Raw genomic sequence first — 18,150 nt, 5'->3', positions numbered from 1 at the left:
AATCCTCCACAATTATTGTATTAGGTGCTCTGTAGGAAGTAAACTGATAAATTCCATATGCAACACTAACATTTCCTCAAAAGTGGAATAGTTGACCACATACCTAAAAGTCTTTGGAATGTCTTTTATAAAGAAGAATTTATGAACTAACTCTAGAATAATGAATGCAATCCAAAAACATGTCCATGAAAAGTGTTGATTCATAAGTAGATCTTCATCATTTCACAAACTGATTGGTGATGATCTTTACAAGGTATGTCATTCCAGCCCCATTGCGCTGATGTAGGACGATGATTTACTAAAACACAACGTTCTTCACTATGACTTGGCTCACCTGGATGCCAGAATCTGAAACAGAGAAAAAGGATGAAGTTATTCTACCAAGACTGCTTTTAAAGGGGTTAGAGTCAGTTATGGGGTCAGAGGCTGGGGTAGAACTTTGTGGAAGTCAGGGTCAGATATGCCCAGACCAACCCTTCCCAATTCTCATGCAGTTTTTCCTCCACCAACACCTCTGGCATTTATCTTGAAAATTGTGCCCTCATCACTCATATTTTCTCATACCTTATTGCACTAAGCATTTGACCAAAAGTTACCCACGGGCTCTCCTCTAAACATAGGCCCTGTTGCCAGGAGACTGTCAATCCATGGGGCTTTCTTATATGATGAAGGGAAGTCACCCTTCATCCCATGATTCAAAATAGGGGCTTTTTTCCCCTTTTTAATGGGATGATTTTGAAGTCTGAAGAAATAGTTAAATCTCTAGATCTTCTACTTATTTCCATTTTCTAGGTCAAATAATTTAATTTCTTAAATTCTCAGTTTGCCCATCTAAAAGCTGGACCAGAGTAACAGCACTATGTATTACACAACGAAGATATAAGGATCAAAAGTGGAAGTATACTAATGTATTTAAATGCCTTTAAAGATTACATAAATATGAGATATTGTAACAGTATCCAAATTTAGGGGTTTTGCTTTATGAGAAATATAAATCACAATAATCCATAATGATCTTTAAAAACATGAATTTTTATTAAAGAGAATAAATAGAGTTTTTAAAAGCAAAGTAGAATCCACCAGTTCTAAAGATTGTTGTTGGGTGACCTTAGCTGAACTATCTATACTCTCCAAACTCAATTTCCTCAGTTCTATAATAGGAAAAATAATGTGTGCCTCCTAGGGTTCTGTGATAATTTCATGAGGTAATAAAATTGATTAACTGTGTGTGCAACAGGACAAGAGTGAGCTGTTTTAGTTTCAGAACTGATGCTGGAACACTCTAAACTTCCTGTATGACCCAGGACCCAGGATTCCTTTATCTAATTCTGTACTCATGTGGCACTTTTGTTGTATGGGGTCTGATCAATCCATTGCCAGTGTCCTTGACCCTCTGGATCTGATAGCCCCACAAAAGAAGCAGCAGTTTTGTCCATATTCTGAGGGAGGAAATCCTAAAGGAAGAAAAAGAAAAGAAGTCATATGCTTTAGATACTCAACTTGAACCAAGTTGTATTTTTTATTTGCCAAATTATGCTATATACTGGTATTAATATAACAGAATGAAGTCCATTCTCATGTATAAATATAATTCACCAATAAAAACATTTTTAAAAAATTTGTGATGCTTTATTTCTTCTTTATTATTTAATTGTAAAATCTATCAGATAACATGATATTTTGACACATACACAGAGCATAATGATCAAATTGGCATGGTTAACATTTCCATCTTATTGATATTTTTCAAAGATTTTACTCACAACTAATCATTATACATATTTAAAGGTACATTGTGATTTTACAATTGAACTCTTTGTGATCATGCAGAAATGAAAACAAAAAGGAGATGGTTCAGGAATAATCAGATGGGGACCTCAAAACTGCACGTATTTGAGCACACAAGGATCAAAGACATCATCTGTGAGCCTTAATTTTATTAAATATGGAAGCAATTCCTATCTACAATTATAATGAATTTCGATCTCAAATTCAAATTCTTTCTTTTCTTCACTGAGAGAATATTCTTCAAAGTTTTGCATAAGAAAATTGTTACAAATTGAATCATTTCCCTTTCATAACATCATGAATTTTTTTTGTAACAGAAATTGAACCCAGGGGTGCATAACCACTGAGCAACACCCCCTACCCTTTTTTTAAATTTCAATTAGGGACAGAGTCTTGCTAAATTGCTTAGTTCCTTGCTACATTGCAAAGGATTGCTTTGAACTTGAGATCCTCCTGTCTCAGCCTCCCAAGCCCCTGGGATTACAAGCATGCACTACAACACCAGCATTTCACAAATTCTTAAAATTTAATTCCTGATTGCTGATTGTGAAACCCCTTATGATTCAACTTTGCCCATTCAAGTTAATTCTTTTTTCTGTTTAGCAGTTGATAATTGAGAAAACAGTTGTATATTGAAATAACCAACTGCTGTTGTAGGCAGAAACATTTTCATCCTTTCACTAAATCCCCAGGTCCTAAATGTTGAATGCCACAATTTCCTTGAGGGAGTTACTTACACTGAAGAAGGTACAAGGTGTGTAATGGGAAGGCTGAGGGAGCTTCTCCTGTCTGTCTTACAGAAAGTCTTCTGCCACAGCATCAATATCCCTTCTTAGCAAAGACATGTACAAAAGTCAGACAGGCTCATGACTCCACTGTTTCTTAGAAAGTACCTGCTCTTCCTTGCTGTTGATCACCACCAGGTGAGCCTCCATTTGAGAGCAGTTCTCCTGACTCGCATTCCAAGATTTTGCATCAGTAGAAATAAAGTAGCAACTGGAACTAAATGACTTCCAATTCTTTGGGCAACAGCTCCCGACTTTTCCTTAATAGACAAGAAAGACAAATAGGTACGTTATATGAAAATGTATTTTTAGAGTGTGTGTATATAATTTACAAACCTAGGGAAACAGCATGAAAACTGCAATTCTCATATTCACCCAGATATAGCAAGGAGACCCCTTTCCTCAGTTGCCAAGGAGCCAAGTTGCCTTAATCAAGAGATAATATGTCAGGGCCCCTTTCTCCTGGTGGATTGGTATCAGGAAAAAGAACAGCTAAAATATAATATTTACATAAAACCTAGACTCCATAATATCAAAATAAAAATATCCAAATTTAATCACAAAATAATTAATCATACCAAGGACCAGTAAGTTCTCAATTTTAATAAAAAAATGAAAATAGCCTCCAAAAAAGAACCCCAGATAACAAAAATGTTAGAATTATCTAACAAAGATTTTAAAGCAACCATGATAAAAATGCTTCAACAAAAAGATTCAAACAATCTTGAAACAAAGGAAAAGCCCTAAGTAACTTAGAAAATCCCTGTGTCAAAATAAAAAAATAAAAAGGGCTGGAATGTGGCTCAGGGGTTTGGAAGCCCAAAGTTCAATCTCCAGTACACAAAGTAAACCATCATCCCAAAAAAGAAACAAAGGAATGCTGACTCATAATGGCAAGGAGGATGGGGTGAGCCTGGAAGTAATGGGGGAACTTTAGAGCAATGGGAGGGAGGGGAAGGGAGGAAGCAAGGGAGTAGGAAGGATGGTGGAATGAGTTAGACAACATTACCCTAAGTACATGTATAAGACACAAATGATGTGAAAATACTTCATGTGCAATCAGTGACTTGAAAAATTGTGCTCTATATGTGTAATATGAAATGAATTGCATTCTGCCATTATGTATAACAAATTAGGATGAATAAATAATCTAATAAAAACATGAAACAAAAAAGTAGACTCAACAAAAAAAACAGAAGATATAAAAAATGAAAATTTTATCACTGAAAAATATAATAACCTTTCAAAAGCTTAGCAGACTTCCTTTGGCCTCCATCTGACACTCCTTCCTGAGTCTTCAGCATGAATGTTACCCAGATCAAATTTTGGACTTATCAAGCCCCCACATTTCCATGAGTCAAGTTCTTAAAATAAATATCCATATTCATATGGCTTCTGTTCCTCTGGAGAGCGCTAACATAATACACCACCCTAAAAATGGGAGCATGACTCCTCCATCATAAAACATTAGCTGCACGTAGCAACCTCCTTATGAACTGTACAGTTAGGGAATAGGAGAGGAAAAAGTAGCTTCACAATGAGACACCTGACAAACAATACCTCAGGTGATCAAGTTCAGCAACAATAATCAACATTCACTTTGATAATATATACCTGGAACTAATGTGATGAATAGCATTTTTTATCTGTGACTTCCTCCCCAAAACAAATAATCACCCTATAAGCACTAGAAAAACTTCAGATACACGGACAACCAATAATATATAGAATGGTCTTCCCCTAAGTTTTCAGAGTAATGAAACAAGAAAGATCTGAAGAAATATCAGAGCAAAGAGGAAACTAAAGAGATATGACAAAAAAAAATGGAATATGAGGGATGGCAGGGATTCTAGTATAGAAAAAAATAAATGTTAAAAATTGAGAAAATCAAGAATGTTGGGAGAGACAAATCCACAAAATTACAACTACCTTATATTAGACAAAGGTGCTAAAACCATGCAATGGAGAAAGGAAAGCATCTTCAACAAACGGTGCTGGGAGAACTGGAATTCCATATTCAACAAAATGAAATTGAATTCCTTTCTCTCACCATGTACAAAAGTCAACTCAAAATGGATCAAGGAGCTAGGAATCAGACCATAGACTCTGCATCTAATAGAAGATAAAGTTGGTCCTAATCATCACGTGGGGAAGGCCCCAAATTTCTTAATAAGACACCTATAGCACAAGAGTTAAAACCAAGAATCAAGAAATGGGATGAATTCAAACTAAAAAGTTTTTTCTCAGCAAGAGAAATAATATGTGAGGTGAATAGGGAGCCTACATCCTGGGAACAAATTTTTACCCCTCAAACATCAGATAGAGCTCTAATCTCTAGAGTATACAAAGAACTCAAAAAGTTAAACAACAAAAAATCAAATCATCCAATCAACAAATGGGCCAAGGACTTGAACAGAAACTTCTCAGAAGAGGATATACAATCAATCAACAAATACATGAAAAAATGCTCACCATCTCTAGCAATTAGAGAAATGCAAATTAAAACTACTCTAAGATACCATCTCACTCCAATAAGAATGGCAGCCATTATGAAGTCAAACAACAATAAGTGCTCGTGAGGATGCGGGGGTGGGGGATAGGTACACTCATACACTGCTGGTGGGACTGCAAATTGGTGCAGCCAATTTGGAAAGCAGTTTGGAGATTCCTTGGAAAGCTGGGAATGGAACCACCATTTGACCCAGCTATTCCCCTTCTCGGACTATACCCAAAAGACCTAAGAAGAGCATACTACAGGTACACAGCCACATCAATGTTTATAGAAGCACAATTCACAATAGCTAGAATGTGGAACCAACCTAGATGCCCTTCAATAGATGAATAGATTTTTAAAATGTGGCATTTATACACAATGGAATATTACTCAGCACTAAAAAATAATAAAATCATGGCATTTGCAGGCAAATGGATGGCATTAGAGCAGATTATGCTAAGTGAAGCTAGCGAATCCCTAAAAAAAACAAATGCTGGATGTCTTCTCTGATATAAGGTGGGGTAACTCAAAATGGGATAGGGAGGAAGAGCATGAGATGAAGACTACCACTAAATAGGGAAGAGAGATGGGAGGTAAAAAGAAGGAGAAGGGGAGTTGCACAGAAGATGGAAGGAGACCCTCATTGTTATACATAATACATATATGATGTTGTGAGGAGAAAAAGAAAAAAAAGTGTGTCACATTAGATTGGATAGAGAGAAAGGATGGGAGAGGAGGGGAGGAGTAGGGAGGATAGGAGGGCACCAGAATAGAATAGACAATATGATTGATGTATGTACATTCCATGTATGTATTATATGTCAAAATACATTCTGATGTCATGTATGACTAAAAATAAATAAATAAATAAAAATTAAAAATAAAAAAGAATGTTGGGCTAAGGAAGTGGCTTAGTGATAGAGACGTGCCTAGTATGTGTAAAAACCTGATTTCAATTTCTACTACCAAACGGAAAAAATTCATGAATATTGGTTCATTTGTTGTAACAAATGTCCTTACTTAGGAATAGGATAATAATAATGGGCACTGTATGTGCAAGGTAGGGTTAAAATACAATCTTTTAATATTATCTGCCCAACTTTTCTGTCAATTTAAAAATGTTTTTAATTGTGCTATAAATGAGTAATAATGAGTGTAATGCATTCCACTATTGTCATGTATATTAAAAAAATAAATTTTAAATTTTTTTTTAAAAACCCTGTATTTAAAGGTAAAAAAAAATCACATTCAACATAATATATTCATCTTCATTTTATCAAATTGTTTGACTGACATGAGAAAAACACTAGCCTTGCAGAAACCTCAGAAAGAAGAACAGTCTGAAGAAATACAGTAACAATATATCCTTTTTTCAAATTGAGCTTCACATGGACAACATTCAATATCCATATAAGAATGTTAGATTCTGGGCTCGGGCTGTAGCTCAGTTGTACAGTGATTGCCTCACACATGTGAGCCACTAGGTTTGATCCTCAACACCACACAGAAATAAATAAATAAAGATATTGTGTCCATCTATAAATTAAAAAAAAAAAAAGATTTTTAAAAAGAATGATAGGGCTAGAGCCGAGCGGGCGGGGGGCCATTCACTGTGCGGGCGGGGCCGTTAGCAGAGCTGGGAGGCTGGGGGACATCTGCCAGGCCAGGAGCGGACCCTTCTCCCCATGCCCGGCCGCTGGAAGCCGCTTGCAGAGCCGGGCAGGCGGCTGCCAGGGGACTGGACCTCTGTGCTATTGCCAAGAGCCTAGTGGGCGTGGGTCCATTTGCCGGGTGGGTGGGGTTTGCAGAGTCGGGCGGGCAGGGGAGCTGTTCGCAGCGCGAGCAGGGCCCATAGCAGAACCGGGAGGGTGGGGGCCGTCTCTGGGATGGGGACCCTTCTCGCAGCACAGGGCCGCAGCGCAGGGCCGCCCGGGGCTGCTTGCAGAGCCAGGCAGGCGGTGGCCGCATGGCCAAGATTCACTTGTCTGGGACAAACTGTCACCTCTAATAAACTTACTAATTCCCGGCAGGTCTCCTTTCAGCGGAATTTTGCTAGAAGATCCTCAGTAGGTGGAATCTAGGTGTATTAATGGGTCTTTCTGATCCCATTAATGTAGAGATACTGAAAGTGCTGCTTCCTGGGGGCAGCCATGTAGGAAAAGAAGAACTTAAAATATCACTACTTGCGGACGACATGATCCTATACCTAGAAGACCCAAAAGGGTCTACAAAGAAACTACTAGAACTAATAAATGAATTCAGCAAAGTGGCAGAATATAAAATCAACACGCATAAATCAAAGGCATTCCTGTATATCAGCAACAAAACTTCTGAAACGGAAATGAGGAAAACCACCCCATTTTTACAATATCCTCAAAAAAAAATAAAATAAAATAAAATAATTGGGAATCAACCTAACAAAAGAGGTGAAAGATTTATACAATGAAAACTACAGAACCCTAAAGAGAGAGATAGAGGAAGATCTTAGAAGATGGAAAAATGTACCCTGTTCATGGATAGGCAGAACCAACATCATCAAAATGGCGATATTACCCAAAGTTCTCTACCGGTTCAACGCAATGCCAATCAAAATCCCAACGGCATTTCTTGTAGAAATAGATAAAGCTAATGCTATCATGAAATTCATATGGGAAAAACAAAAGACCCAGAATAGCAAAAGCAATTCTAAGCAGGAAGTGTGAATTGGGAGGTATAGTGATACCAGATTTCAAACTCTACTACAGAGCAATAGTAATAAAAACAGCATGGTACTGGTACCAAAACAGGCAGATGGACCAATGGTACAGAATAGAGGACACAGAGACCAATCCACAAAATTACAACTTTCTTATATTTGATAAAGAAGCTAAAAGCATGCAATGGAGAAAGGATAGCATCTTCAACAAATGGTGCTGGGAAAACTGGAAATCCATATGCAACAAAATGAAGCTGAATCCCTTTCTCTCGACATGCACAAAAGTTAATTCAAAATGGATCAAAGAGCTTGATATGAAATCAGAGACTCTGCGCCTGATAGAAGAAAAAGTTGGCTCCGATCTACATCTTGTGGGGTCGGGCTCCAAATTCCTTAATAGGATGCCCATAGCCCAAGAGTTAATTACAAGAATTAACAAATTTGACTTACTTAAACTAAAAAGTTTTTTCTCAGCAAGAGAAACAATAAGAGAGGTAAATAGGGAACCTACATCCTGGGAACAAGTTTTTACTCCTCAAACTTCAGATAGAGCCCTAATATCCAGAATATACAAAGAACTCAAAAAATTAAACAATAAGATAACAAATAACCCAATCAACAAATGGGCCAAAGACCTGAACAGACACTTCTCAAAGGAGGACATACAATCAATCAATAAGTACATGAAAAAATGCTCACCATCTCTAGCAGTCAGAGAAATGCAAATCAAAACCACCCTAAGGTACCATCTCACTCCAGTAAGATTAGCAGCCATTATGAAGTCAAACAACAATAAGTGCTGGCGAGGATGTGGGGAAAAGTGTACACTTGTACATTGCTGGTGGGACTGCAAATTGGTGCAGCCAATATAGAAAGCAGTATGGAGATTCCTGGGAAAGCTGGGAATGGAACCACCATTTGTCCCAGCTATCGCCCTTCTCGGTCTATTCCCTGAGGACCTTAAAAGAGCATACTATAGGGATACTGCCACATCAATGATCATAGCAGCACAATTCACAATAGCTAGACTCAGGAATCAAACTAGATGCCCTTCAATAGATGAATGGATAAAAAATAATGTGGCATTTATACACAATGGAGTATTATGCAGCACTAAAAAACGACAAAATTATGGATTTTGCAGGGAAATGGATGGCATTAGAACAGATAATGATAAGTGAAGCTAGCCAATCCTTAAAAAACAAATGCCAAATGTCTTCTCTGATATAAAGAGAGCAACTAAGAACAGAACAGGGAAGAAGAGCATGAGGAAACGATTAACATTAAACAGAGATGAGTGGGGGGAGAGAAAGGGAGAGAAAAGGGAAACTGTATGGAAATGGAAGGAGACCCTTATTGTTACACAAAATTACATATAAGAGTTTGTGAGGGGAAAGGGGGAAAAAAACAAGGGAGAGAATTAAGCAACAGCAGATGGGGTAGAGAGGGAAGATGAGAGGGAAGAGGAGGGGGGATAGTAGGGGTTAGGAAAGGTAGCAGAATACAACAGTCATTAATATGGTATTATGTAAAAATGTGGATGTGTAACCGATGTGATTCTGCAACTTGTATTTGGGGTAAAAATGGGAGTTCATAACCCACTTGAATCAAAAGTATGAAAGATGATATGTCATGAGCTTTGTAATGATGTGAACAACCAATAAAAAAAACTATTGATGGATTTTTAAAAAAAGAATTGCCGCAGTCCGGCTGCAGCAAAATAACTGGGGGGTGACGAATAACTTGGGTACGTTGATGCAGCAGGAATAGGAGCCGTTTATTGTAGAATAAGAGCAGTATTTAAACATTTTACACAGCTTATCTAATTAGCATAAAATAGATACAGCAGTCAACCAATAAGGATTCTCCACACTTAATGGCTCGCTTTTGTTACTTTACAAACCACTCCCTCTAGCATTTGGCCAGGCGCCATCCAGACTTGTTTACAGACTTTAACATTTCTCTGGCAAAATAACAGGTGCCAATCTGACTTGTTTACAGACCTTAACATTTCCCCCTTTTGTTTAATTTAAATAAGGACCATAGTGTTTTTTACACAAACATCATAAATAACCTGCTAGAAACAGAAAGGGAGGATACAAAATGTTACAATACCAAGCCAATTGATGGCTCCATGCAAGAAGCCCTTGGAAAGATTATACCAGCAATGACACCATTAGCAAAGATATTGAGTTACAATTTGTTGTAGATTACAGTTTGTTGTCTCAGTCCAGGTTAAGCAGTGTCTCAATAGATTAACTCACAGTCCAGGTAAATCATAGTCCAGGTAAGTTCTGCAGGCAGCTAGCTTAAGTTGTAGCAGCAGAAACAGCAACAGCTCCAAAGTTTCCTCAGGTTCTCAGCCGAAGTTTCCTCCAGTTCTCAGCAACACTGTAAATTCTTTCACCTTTGTTTTCACCAGCACTGGGACGAAGGCAGGAACTCCGGATGGCTAAAGAAAATCCTGTAGCATTTCACTAAGAAAACAACCTTCTGAACAATTTAGTACATTATCTCAAGTTTTTTTAGCATTCTGGGCAGCCCCAGATGGCCCTGGGGAGAGTCCCAGACTCAAACTGCTTCAGGGCACAGGGAACAAAAGCCTTCCAGACTGTGCCTCCAGGTCAGGTCTACATTTGGGCTCAGTGGCCATCCGCTCCCCCGGGCAGGGGGGCGGGGAAGAGCCCGCAACTGCCGCCGCTTGGAAATTCCTTGCCTCCTTGTGACCGGCTCCTGCACGTGGCAGCCGCCATTGCACCGATTCATGCACCCTCCGGTATCGAAAAGTATTCAGTAATAGCCTTTTGCTGCAACTTTTTTCCTGATAATCCTTCTTCTTCTGAACTTCCTTTTTCTTTCTGACTAGAGTTTCTGGGCTTTTATCAACACATGCCCTAACTATTCTTGGTTCCACTGGGGTGCCGTTTTCCCTTATCAATTTACTTCTCACCCCTTCCATATTTTCATCACAAAGACAATACAACATTTCAAGACAAAACAAGACATAAACATACTGCATCAATCTCCTCCATTTTCTCGAAATGGCCATTTTTCCTCTCGCCCTATCTGCCTAGGGACGAGCAAATTGCTCCTGTCCTATGTATGGACGGGCAGCTTTTTTCGTCACTTACCCCCGAGTGTCCCGGGGCTCCCCGTAACGGGCCACCATCTGCCAGGGGGGGAGGGTGACGAATGACTTGTTTACGTTGATGCAGCAGGAATTGGAGCCGTTTATTGTAGAATAAGAGCGGTATTTAAACATTTTTCACAGCTTATCTAATTAGCATAAAATAGATACAGCAGTCAACCAATAAGGATTCTCCACACTTAATGGCTCGCTTTTGTTACTTTACAAACCACTCCCTCTGGCATTTGGCCAGGCGCCATCCAGACTTGTTTACAGACTTTAACATTTCTCTGGCAAAATAACAGGTGCCAATCTGACTTGTTTACAGACCTTAACAAGAATGATAGGGGCTGGAGTGATTCAAGTAGTAGTGCACCCGTCTGGCATGTGTGTGGCCCGGGTTCGATCCTCAGCACACAAACAAAGATGTTGTGTCTGCCAAAAACTAAAAAAAAAAAAAAAAAAAAAATTAAAATTCTCTCTCTCTCTCTCTCTCTCTCTCTCTCCCTCACTCTCTCTCTAAAAAAAAAAGAATGATAGATTCTATGAAATTGTACACTTGTAGATTAGAAATGACACTGAGACTCCAGTTCTTAGTGCGTTCTACCTGGAAATCATAAATACTGATTTGGGGAATCTTACATACTACAGTCAGCAACTTAATTCTAGGCACATGAAGTTTTACCTTCCATGGTTAAATTTATTCTTACACACTCCAGATTTGTATGAATCGTTTCTTTGATAAATCTTTTATAATTTTTGTCTTCAAGCAGCTGAGAATTTTTTTGAAAGAAAGCTGGAAAATACAACATAAACCAATCATTTTTCTGGTAGCATTAGGTCATTGCTCTTTACATTGCTTTCTTGCATTCTATGGACAAAATCTACACATTTCCAATTACCCAATTGGACAAAGCCTGACAGAAAAAGTTTTCCCATAACCCCTCAGTCAATGGAATCCTAATCCTACTGCTTTGGAAATATTAGGTATCTCCAGGAATTGCTAAAAGATGAGGAGTTGAAAGAAGATATGAAAGTTCCATCATAATGGGATCTGAAGGATGTTATCCATTGTCTCCTTCCAGAGTTAACCCAAGATGCAAACCAAGGCTAAATTTTGTGGGATGAGAGTGGAAGATATTTAAGAAAGTACACAACCTGGGACTTTGGGGAAAAGGAGAATTTGCTAATTTTAACCCTGGTTGATCTTAAAGATCAGAAAAAAAATTTCAAAAGCCCAAAGATTGAGGACATCATTCTTCATCTCTTTTGTGTGTCTCTCCCAATTTAGAACTCACCCCCACCTCTAGAAATTGAATTTTCTGGACTGCTGTGGTATCTCAGTATCACAGCACTTGCCTAGAATATGCAAGGCCCTGGGTTAATATGCAAGGCCCTGGGTTAATCAACACTACTGCTAGAAATTAAATTTCCTCTTTCCCTTTAACCTCCTATTTGTTCCTTGATCCACTTGATTTTGGTTTTGGCTTCCATCATTTCATTAAACCATGCATAAAATGGATCATCAGTAATTTGCTAGGACCATTTATTAGTCATTTCTAATGGCTTTCTTGCAATCATTCACCCAGGGCTTCCTCCTTAGCTCTTGACACAGTGCTCTCTCCTGTTCCTGCCTCACCTTCCTTACTGCTGCTTCTTATCCTCTTCCATGAGTTCTCTTCCTACAATCACCATGTTTAAAAATGTAGTATTTCCAAGAGTTCTATCCTAATCCCCATTTCTAGTTTAAAGTCCTCCTCTGGATTGATACCATATACCCCCATGCTTGAACTTGCTATCATTATGTAAATGACTTCCAAAATTCTAGACCTCTCTCCTGAAATCCAGACAAATATGCCTCCTACTGGACATGTACATTGTGGGTAAACACATTGTGCCCAAAATGTAAATAATCATCTCTCAAAAATAAACCCACTATTCATACTATACTGCCCACGTCTTTAAACAACTTCTTCACTGCTGAGTTTACAAAGTCAGAATATTATATTCACACTTAACTTCTCTGGGTCTTTTAATCCCCAATACTCATCAAGTCTTGGCCTCCTTGAATATATCTGTTTACTCTTCAAAGTTACCTGTCTTCTCTTTCTTCACTAACAGTATCCTTAAATGAGGCTCTCAATGTTTTCCAATGGGAGGATGAATTAGCATCTATTTGGTACACTATAATTATACATAATGAAAGGACGCACTGTTACATAGTCATACATGCACATAACATTGTTTGGTCATTTTCATTCCCCAGTATGTCCCCAATCCCTTCCTTCTTCTCTCACCCTAGTCCCCTGCCTCTATTCTACTACTTTTCCCTCAATTTTCATGAGATCTGACCCCTTTTCCTCTTTTTGTTCCCAAATTATCATATATGACACAAGACACACAACCAATGACATTCTCAGTCTGGTTTATCTCACTTAACACAATGCTGTCTACTTCTGTCCACTTTCTAAAAAATAACGCTTCTCTTACCTTCACCTTTGTCCTCCTAAATCCATTTCCACACCTCAGTAAAAGCATGCCTCCTTAAGTCAAATTTGATTATGTCAAATCCTGCCCAAAATTCTGCAATGACTCCACATCACTGACACACTGCAAAACTGGCCTCTGTTCCACCCTTCTTATATTTACACCCCTTTGCAATCAAGAAGTAGGGTCTCTTTCTTCACCAATAGAATATGAACTGCCTTTAAGACTCCATTTGGCCAATAGAATGTGCAAAAGCTACCAGGTTAGTTCCAAATTCAAACTTTAACACGCCTTGTTTCTTTTCACCCTCTATCATGGAAGTCTGAATGTGGCTCATCCAAAATATCAGTGTCTGTGAAGTCAAATAAGACTAGCCATATAAATGCTATTAAGAAAATACAGATGTGTTCTCACACATAATCTAATAGTACTGAGGTTCCATAGATTTCATTCTGTAGAACCAACCCAGGCTAGCCTGATGAATAATAAGAGAAATATGGTAAAGTTGCTCCTTTCTTTCCAGCTCACATGGTCTGCTTCAGAATTCAAGTTGCCTGTGATTGGTCCCCAACATCATATGCATGAGTGAGTTCAGCAAAGACCAAAGGAAACTCCCAACTGAGACCAGTCTAAATTGCCAAGCCACATATTCATGAGCTAAATAAATAGCTATTTCAATTCACTGTTTTAGGCTTGTTTATTAAGTAGCATAGGATATCTTATCATATAACCTTTAGGGAAAAAATCAATTTTTTTATAATAGTATATGACCTTCTTCATGATCTTAATTCAGTCTGCCACCTACAACTTCATTTCAAAGTTTTTCACATCACACTATATTTTCCGAGTCAGGCATGTTTATATTTCCTCAAAATTTTTCCATGTTATAATGACACACATATAATATATTTATGTCATTTGGTAGTAACAGGGGTAGATGTCTCCTCCTTCAGGAAACCTATCTCAACTTCCTGTGCTCACTTCTTACCTGCCCAATACTTCCCATCTCATGTTGTAAGTCCTGATTATTTTGACTATTCTATTAATATCTTGAGACCAGTGGCTGTGGCTATTTCTGGATTCTCTAACATGGTGCCTAGCAAACAATATGTATGGCCATTGTAACTTACCAAATGTCCAAATTAATAAATCAAATATCTACCTAAATATATGCTAAGTTTTATGACTTTAGAGAGCTTGATAAACTTTGAAATATAACATATGCATAAATCCATATATTCCTGAGATTTCAGAATGGGACAGACAGAAATTATTAGAATGAAATTCCCTGGGGAACTCTTCCTGGAACATTTCTTCCATCCCCTTGATGTCTACCTGCTCATCCAAAAAAAAAAAAATATATATATATATATATATATATATATATATATATATATATATATATATATGTGTGTGTGTGTGTGTGTGTGTGTGTGTGTGTGTGTGTCTGTGTGTGTCTGTGTGTGTCTGTGAAGTCAAATAACACTAGCCTATAAATGCTATTAAGGAAATATAGATGTGTCCTCACAAAGAATCTAATATAAAACTGATGACCCATAGATTTTATTCTGTAACATCAACCCATACACACAAATCTACTCCTCAAATTCTCTTAGTGAACATTAAACTCCATGATTTTTGCAAAAGCAAAAATTCTTAATAAATTCTCAGAAACTCTAACCCACGTCCCCTCACCAATACAAAATTTATTTTTCAAATGCCTGGATCATTGTGAAATGTCAGTTTCTAATGAATGGCTTCTATTCATGAAAGGCAGGCACTGCTAACTGACTCAGTTGGCATACTTACTTGTAAAAGAGGCAGACAGTAAAATTTCCTTCAGCAGGAAAAGCATCAGCAACAAGGCAAGAAGAAGCTTGGAAAAAACAAAATGACTCTGGTGAGGAATGGTGTTTTCCCTGGTATCTGAAGGAAAAAACAAATTAGATTCATCAGTAATGAATTCTATTTTTATTTCCACTTCCTCCTCTACAAGATGGCTTTTTCTCAATGTGACCAAAATATCTGAAGAGAACAACTTAGAGTAGAAAAAGGTTACTTTGGGTTCATGGCCTCAGAAGTTATTTTGGGTTCATGGTTTCAGTCCATGGTCAATCTTCTCCATTGCTCTGGGCCTGAGAAGAGCAGAACATCATGGAAGAAGGGTGTAGTGGAGGAATGTGTTCAGCTCAAGACAGCCAGGAAGCAGAAAGATCAAGCAAGGAGCCAGAGAAAAAATATAATCCACTGAGGAATGATGTTGATCAAATTATATTGTCATATCATGTACATGTATGAATATGTAACAGTGAATCACACTAGTGTATATAATTATAATGCACCCATTAAAATATGTAAATAAAAAGTGTTTAATTAAAGGGAATGCCCCAGTGACCAAATTACTTCAGTCACATCACACCTGATTACCAAACAGTAATTCGTTCTAATTATTAATCCATCAATATGTTAATTAATCCACTGATTTGTTTATGGTTCTCATAACTATTTTATCTACAACTGTTCCTGAATTGCCACATAAGCTTTTCAGGGCACATCTCATATTCATAACATTCTGCCCCTGGTCCCCAAACCTTCATGTCTGTCTCACAATGGAAAAACCATTTAGTCCATCTCCAAAAGTCTCCATAGTTTTCAAAGTTCCTGCATTTCCCAATAGACCAAGTCCAAAGCCTCCTCTGAGACTCAAGACAAATTGTGTTGTGAGCCTCTGTAAGAATCCAAAGTAAGTTATGTTAAGCTGGTTTGGGGTGGCTAATGGAACAGAGCACTGGACAACCCAAGTGCAAGAAAGAACAAACAATCATGTGCCCACAGAGAAGCAATGATGGTGCCTCATAACCACCTGTCAATCAGTGGGGTCTCCTGAGCAATCCTGGAAGGACATGTATCTCAGCAATATCTCATGACCAATCCTAGGAGAACAAGGGACACTAAAAATCTCCCTTTCCTGTTCCAAGCCCTCCCTTCTTGCCCTAAGCCCAATAAAATTCCAATCTGGCTGAGCCTGGGCACTGTTCTCCTGGACCCACTCTGTTGGACTGGAGGGTGTCTCCCAGGAGCAAATCTCAATAAAACCTTGTTCAGCTGCTTTTAATCTGCCTCCTTTTGGTCACTGTTGCCTGAACTCACATCTGGTGCCAAAACCTGGGAGGGCTTTTCAGCCCTCCCCATAGGGAGAGGCCTTCTCAACCCATAGGGGTTGAGGTCCACCCTCTCCTTCAAATGAACCAGGAAATTTCTAAGCTGCTCTATTTTTCCTCTCCTTTCATCCAGGCCAACATAAATGGGGTAAATTCCCTCATTTCTCCTGACCTTCCAGCCCCTCTCAGTCCTGGGTGAGGGGGGGTCTAGCTGTAAGTCACACACATGCCACAGACCCCTACCTGTTCTGCTGAAAGCCCTGGGAACTGTGGAGATGTTTCCAGTCCTTGTGTGAGTCATTCTGATCCATTTTGGCCCCCCATGGGTTGCAGGAACACTTCAACTCCCACCCAACCCTTATCTGTAACTCAGGTGAGTACAATAAGAATTTGGGATGTCCTTTTTTGCTCCCACCCACGCCCGTGGGTGCCAGAAGGTCAGAGAAAACACCGAGTCCTCCTTAGACCCCAAAACTCCTTTGGGAAACTCCTTTGGGAAAACCCCAAAACTCCTTTGGGAAAATCCCAAACCCCTTTCCTGTTGTTCTTCTCCATCTCCTTCCTCATTCACAGATCCACTGGAATTGCTCTCAGCCCCACATTCCCGTCTTCCCGATCCCTACGCAGGTCAATGCTCGCCCACCTCCTCTCTCATAGTGGAACCCTCCCCTCCTCCAGCTACCACAGCTCCTCCTCCCCTGCTCCAGAACCCTCCCCCCCCATTCCTCTCCCCCTCCTCTCTCTCCTTCTCTCCTACAGTCAAAATTCCTCTGCTCCCTCTTCTACTGATACAACCTTTCCCTCTCCCCCCTCAATGGATCTCTTCACCCACTCACTCCTCTCTTCTCCTGTCAGTGCCCACATGGTCCCACCAAGCCCTCTTACCAGCTAACCCAAAACTCCTTTGTCCTCTCAGGAAGTGACTGTCATCAAAGCATTGACGAGTACGTGTCCCATTCTCACTTCAGAATCTTTTCTTTTTTAATTTATTTTTATTTCTTACATACATGACAATAGTGGAATGCATTACAGTCATAATTATCCATTCACAGCACAATTTTTCATAACTCTGTATATAAAGTATGTTCACACCTAATTATACCATTTTACATGAGCTTTCTTTTTTGCATTACAATTCTTAATTCACCTTTATACCACAATGTATCATATCTATGTATATAAGGTATGCTGACACCAAATTCACATCTTCATACATGTACTTTGTATAATGATGAGGGTCTCCTTTCACCATCCATGATATTCCCCTTCTCCCTCCCTTTCCCTCCCACCCCTATTCCCTATATAGTGGTAATCTCCCATGCTCTCCCTGCCTACCCCATTTTGAGTCACCCCCGTTATATCAGAAAAGACATTAGGCATTTGTTTTTTGGGGGATTGGCTAACTTCACTTAGCATAATCTGCTCTAATGCCATCCATTTCCCTGCAAATGGCATGATCTTATTCTTTTTTTCGTGCTGAGTAATATTCCATTGTGTATAAATGCCACATTTTTTTATCCATTCATCCACTGAAGGACATCTAGGTTGCCTCCACAGTTTAGCTATTGTGAATTGTGCTTCTATAAACATTGATGTGGCTGTGTCCCTGTAGT

The 18,150-nt window shown here is 38.9% G+C and overlaps 1 protein-coding gene across 1 annotated transcript; it reads right to left on the bottom strand.

Annotated features, from left to right (window-relative positions):
* Nucleotides 1–200: 200 nt before the first annotated feature.
* On the bottom strand, nucleotides 201–16,838 carry LOC143387883 (C-type lectin domain family 4 member A-like). The gene is made up of 6 exons (XM_077108116.1): nucleotides 16,781–16,838; nucleotides 15,186–15,302; nucleotides 11,575–11,685; nucleotides 2,682–2,833; nucleotides 1,339–1,454; nucleotides 201–348 (listed from the first exon to the last, which is right to left on the bottom strand). Exons 1-6 carry the CDS (start codon nucleotides 16,836–16,838, stop codon nucleotides 201–203), a joined length of 702 nt encoding a protein of 233 aa, XP_076964231.1.
* Nucleotides 16,839–18,150: the final 1,312 nt, after the last annotated feature.

Source organism: Callospermophilus lateralis, unplaced genomic scaffold, assembly GCF_048772815.1.
Source record: "Callospermophilus lateralis isolate mCalLat2 unplaced genomic scaffold, mCalLat2.hap1 Scaffold_143, whole genome shotgun sequence".
In the NCBI taxonomy this organism is placed as follows: Eukaryota; Metazoa; Chordata; class Mammalia; order Rodentia; family Sciuridae; genus Callospermophilus; species Callospermophilus lateralis.
This window is presented reverse-complemented; position numbering and strand designations above follow the sequence as displayed.

Bases quoted from the DNA above. Each gene is read 5' to 3' on its own strand.
- LOC143387883 (XM_077108116.1), bottom strand. From the start codon at position 16,838: ATGACTCACACAAGGACTGGAAACATCTCCACAGTTCCCAGGGCTTTC. The intron at 1,455-2,681 runs GTACTTTCTAAG...TTCTTCCTTTAG, and splicing joins TCAACAGCAAGGAAGAGCAG to GATTTCCTCCCTCAGAATAT. The intron at 349-1,338 runs ATGAGTACAGAA...TCTCTGTTTCAG, and splicing joins CCATACAACAAAAGTGCCAC to ATTCTGGCATCCAGGTGAGC.